We start from the raw sequence: 4,559 nt of genomic DNA, 5'->3' as shown, positions 1-4,559 counted from the left end.
TTTTTTTTTTTAAAGATTTTATTTATTTATTTGAGAGAGAGAGAATGAGAGACAGAGAACATGAGAGGGAGGAGGGTCAGAGGGAGAAGCAGACTCCCTGCCAAGCTGGGAGCCCGATGCGGGACTCGATCCCGGGACTCCAGGATCATGACCTGAGCCGAAGGCAGTCGCTTAACCGACTGAGCCACCCAGGCTCCCCTACAAATTAACTTTTATACAAAAATAAACCAACTATCATACTAAGTAAGTACAACCATGTGGTGAGTTCTGTGAGTCCTCTTAGCAAATCATCCAACCTAGGGTTGGTCTTGGGAACTCCAGACATACATGTTTTCACCAGTAAGAGAGTAAGACAGGTAAAGAGCAAAGAATTTAATATCATACTAGGCCTGGTACAGTGAGATGTGAGAAGAGATGTGAGGAAAAGAGGTATTCTCATATACCACCCAAGTGTATACTGGTACAAGCTCTATGGAGGCAATCTGACAATAGCTATCACATTTTTAAATGCAAATAACTTTGACCCAACAAGCATATCTAGTAATGTGTTCTACAGATAACAAGCACATGGTTACAAAATGTATGTAAAGGAATATTCAATGCAGTGCTGTTTGTAGTGGCAAGAATGGAAGCAACAAAAGAATCCAAAACAGTTAAAAAAAAAAAAAATCTGACTTATCTGACATTCTCCATTCTGCCAGTAAAATTTGCTGAATGGTGCCTATGGTCAATGAACTGTGGCTACTGAGGGTCATTAAGGATACCTGCACCTGTACATTTCTGCTCCCACCAAGATATCCTCTTTATCAACAGTCAGGTTACATTTACTACCAAATCCAATGATGCCAGTTTCCTTATTTTTCTAAGTAATAGTATTATGAAAGATTACATTGCCAAAGGAAGTTCTTTTCCAGTGTAATCTAAGCTGAATGCTCTGAAAAGACTCAAGGTGAGTAAGTAAGATACATACACAATTGCCTGTCAAATCAAGTGAGGTAGAGATAATCCAAAATACTGGAAGAAAAAATCTAGTCTGTACCTATGCTGATTCACAAGTATCTTACTCCCTTTTAATTTTTTAAAAAAGTGATGGAGGGGCGCCTGGGTGGCTCAGTTGGTTAAGCGACTGCCTTCGGCTCAGGTCATGATCCTGGAGTCCCGGGATGAGTCCCACATCAGGATCCCTGCTCGGCAGGGGGTCTGCTTCTCCCTCTGACCCTCTTCCCTCTTGTGCTCTCTCTCATTCTCTCTCAAATAAATAAATAAAATCTTAAAAAAAAAAAAAAAAGTGATGGAAATCATAAGCAATGTCTTATGAGTGTGGTTTATGCAAAAAAGAAGTCAGGGGCACCTGGCTCAATAGGTAAAGCATGTGACTTTTGATCTCAGGGTCGTCAGTTCAAGCCTCACGTTGGGCATAGAGCTTACTTAAAAAGAAAAAAAAAAAAGTCAGAACTCTAATCACTGGATTCATTCTCAAAGAAAAGGTCACGGTTCTACCACAAGAGATACAATTTATGTTATTCCTTTAAATAAAATTAAAGTATACATCTTTTCTTATTCATTACTCACATTTCCCATTCCAACATTTTTTCCAATTAGCTGATCTGATCAATTGCTATAGCCTGTACAGTAATTACAAAAGGTACAAATGGCATAATCATATCTGGCAACTACTACAACTGACTGTGGGTAAAGCAAAATTCTACTGATGGAGCAGAAACTCAAAGGCTTCCTAACAGTAACCTACTACTAGCTGTAAACTGTCATATGGAGGAGGGAACATCAGTCAATGGGTTTTTTACAGAATGGAGATAATGATTTAGTTAAACAGAGACCAAATAGATCAAAGTTTTCACTGCATATCATTTCACAGTTTTCGTTTTTACCCTGGCAGGTACTGCTTAAAAAAAAAAAAAAAAAGACCTACTTGGCCTATTAAGTTAAAACTAAGAAATCAATAGAAGAGAACTAAAAAAGCCTGGATCTTTTGTCCCTCACCAGTCTTAAATTTTTCTACAGTTGCTTATGGAAACATTGTCCACACCTTAATCTCTAGGTCCCTGACCACTGAAAGTATGTTTTTAATTAGTTATAAATTTAATAAAAGTACTCATTTCTTAAGTCATATCTTCTGTTACATTAAGAGTTCTTCAAAATTATTTCTGAGAATAATATGTACAGTAATATGAAGTAGTCAAATTATATATGTAATTTCTCACTACATACACATAAAAAGTTAAAGGAACTGTGGCAATTATCATGCCTCTCAATTTCAAATCCACCCTTCTGTGATAATGAAGAATGGCCTTGTAAATATTTCTCCTTTGTAACTGGCTCAGTGTTAAACCTTCTCAGTAGAATGCTGAAGAGACACTGGCAAGGAAGGTTTTTCTTCCTAGTTTCAGTGTGCCTGGCCAGCCAGGCTCCTGCAGAACATCTTTCTCTGGCATCTAGTTCCTGCAGCAGACAGTCTCTCCAGCAGCAGGCTCCAACAGGGCACAGTTTCTCTACACACCCACCTCCTGTGAGTTTCCATTACAAAAGACTCCTGTAGGACCCAGCTTGCTACTGCCAGGCTCATGGAGAGGGCAGCTTCTCCAACTCTTGGATCCCACAGCACTTGACAGCCAGCAGAATACAGGAGCATCCCTATGCATCTTTTCTACCAGATTGAAAGCAATGTCACCAGCAGGGCACTTAGCAACTTCTCTACCATTCACTTAGCCCCAGCCATGCACCCTCCAATGAGGAGGAAGACAGCCTTTCCTTGGATGATCTATCTCAACCCTAGAGGATGGCCACTCTTCTCATCTTCTATTCCTATGTTCTTTAGAGTTATCTTTAACTCTCACTAACCAATTTCCAGTTACTCCAACTGTCTGTTAATAATTCTTTATTCCAGGGGCACCTGGCTGGTTCAGTCAGTAGAGCATGTGACTCTTGGTCTCAGGGACGTGAGGTCAAGCCCCACAATGGGCATGGAGCCTACTTTAAAAATAATAATAATAATAATTCTTTATTGTAAGAATTCTCTTTTCAAATTACTGTGTGGTTTTTGTGGTTTTTGTCTCCTGACTGGACCCTATCTGATACAGATAACAGTCATAATAGAGATTTTAACACACTTTTCTCTGCTGATCAAGCATTTAATTAAAGATATAGGTCTGAATACAAAACTTACAGGTCTGATGTGATTTCGTATCCCTGCATGCAACAATTCAGAGAACTTATATTATGTTCAGGTACATCTATAAGAATTGACTACATATCATGACAGAGCAATTTTCAACAAGTATCACAGAAGTGCTTTTATCAAAACCAACAAAATTCAGGGATGCCTGTCTGGCTCAGTCTATGCAGCGCGCGATTCTTGATTTCAGGATGAGTTCAAGTCCCACGGTGGGCATGGGAGCCCACCTTAAAAAATAAAAACAATAAAATTCGAAGTTAACAATGCACTCTTAAATTTCCCAGCTCCTTTGGAAATTTGCAAGCATAGGTCAAAGAACAAATATTAACAGAAATGGGGAAATATAGAACTGAATCACAATGAATACACCATAAAGCAAAGTTTGTAGAATACAATCAAAGCAATACTTTTAGAGTAAAATAAGACAAAGTATTAATGAGTTCATCATCCAACTCAAGAAGTTAGAAAAAGGTCCAATAAATGTGTATTGTAGTTTTAAAAAAAGGTCGGAAAAAGAACAAAGTAAGCCCAAAGAAACACATAAAGAACATAAATTAATAAAAAGCAACAACAAGCACTATAAAGATGAATAAAAATAAACGCTAGTTCTTTGAAAAGACAAATTAAATAGGCAAATGCTGGGCCAAACTAATCAAGAAAAAGTAGACACAAACATTAGGAATAAGAAAGGAGTGACAGCTTCATATATAGCAGAGATTACATTATTGAAAGAAAGCTCTAAGCAAAATAAATCAGTCAGAGAAAGACAAATACCATATGATTTTACTCACTTGGAATTTAAGAAACAAAACGATGAACATGGAGGGGGAGAAAAGGAGATAGGCAGAGCCAGACAGGCTCTTAACTATGGAGAACAAATTAGGGGTTGCTGGAGGAGAAGTGGGCAAGGAGGATGGGTTAAATGGGTGATGGGAATTAAGGAGGGCACTTATTGTAGGAGCACTGGGTGTTGTATGTGATGAATCCTTAGACTCTACATCTGAAACTAATGTTATACTGTATGTTAACTAACTGGAATTTAAATGAAAACTTAAAGAAAAAAAATACTACTGAAAGAAAGCTCAATGAAATGGACAGTTTTTTAGAAAAATGTAACTGGCCAAAACTGACTCAAGAAGAAACAGAAAACATGGACATATTCAGGATGATTAGAAAATTTGATACAGCACTTAATCTATTCATAAAGAAACTACCAAGCCCAGAGAGTTTTACAGGTGAACTCTACAATACCTTCAAAGAACAGATAAAACATAATATATTCCAGACAGCAGAAAGGGAAAAAAAGGCTAAGAGACAAATAATTTCATAAAGTTAGGACAGTACAGACATCAAAACTGGGCAAAAA

At 37.7% G+C, this 4,559-nt stretch overlaps 1 protein-coding gene across 1 annotated transcript in view; it reads right to left on the bottom strand.

Annotated features, from left to right (window-relative positions):
- CASP8AP2 (caspase 8 associated protein 2) overlaps positions 1-3,999 on the bottom strand; it is a 27,054-nt gene extending 23,055 nt beyond the window's left edge. The window contains exon 1 of the mRNA XM_081828639.1: positions 2,523-3,999. Within this exon, the coding sequence (XP_081684765.1) occupies positions 2,523-2,650 (128 nt within the window). The 5' untranslated portion in view covers positions 2,651-3,999. The remainder of the gene's footprint in view (positions 1-2,522) is intronic.
- Positions 4,000-4,559: the final 560 nt, after the last annotated feature.

This window comes from Leptonychotes weddellii, chromosome 8, assembly GCF_054177405.1.
Source record: "Leptonychotes weddellii isolate Sample4059 chromosome 8, ASM5417740v2, whole genome shotgun sequence".
Classification (NCBI taxonomy): Eukaryota; Metazoa; Chordata; class Mammalia; order Carnivora; family Phocidae; genus Leptonychotes; species Leptonychotes weddellii.
The sequence above is the reverse complement of the archived record's forward strand: the minus strand, read 5'-3'. Positions and strand labels throughout refer to the sequence as shown.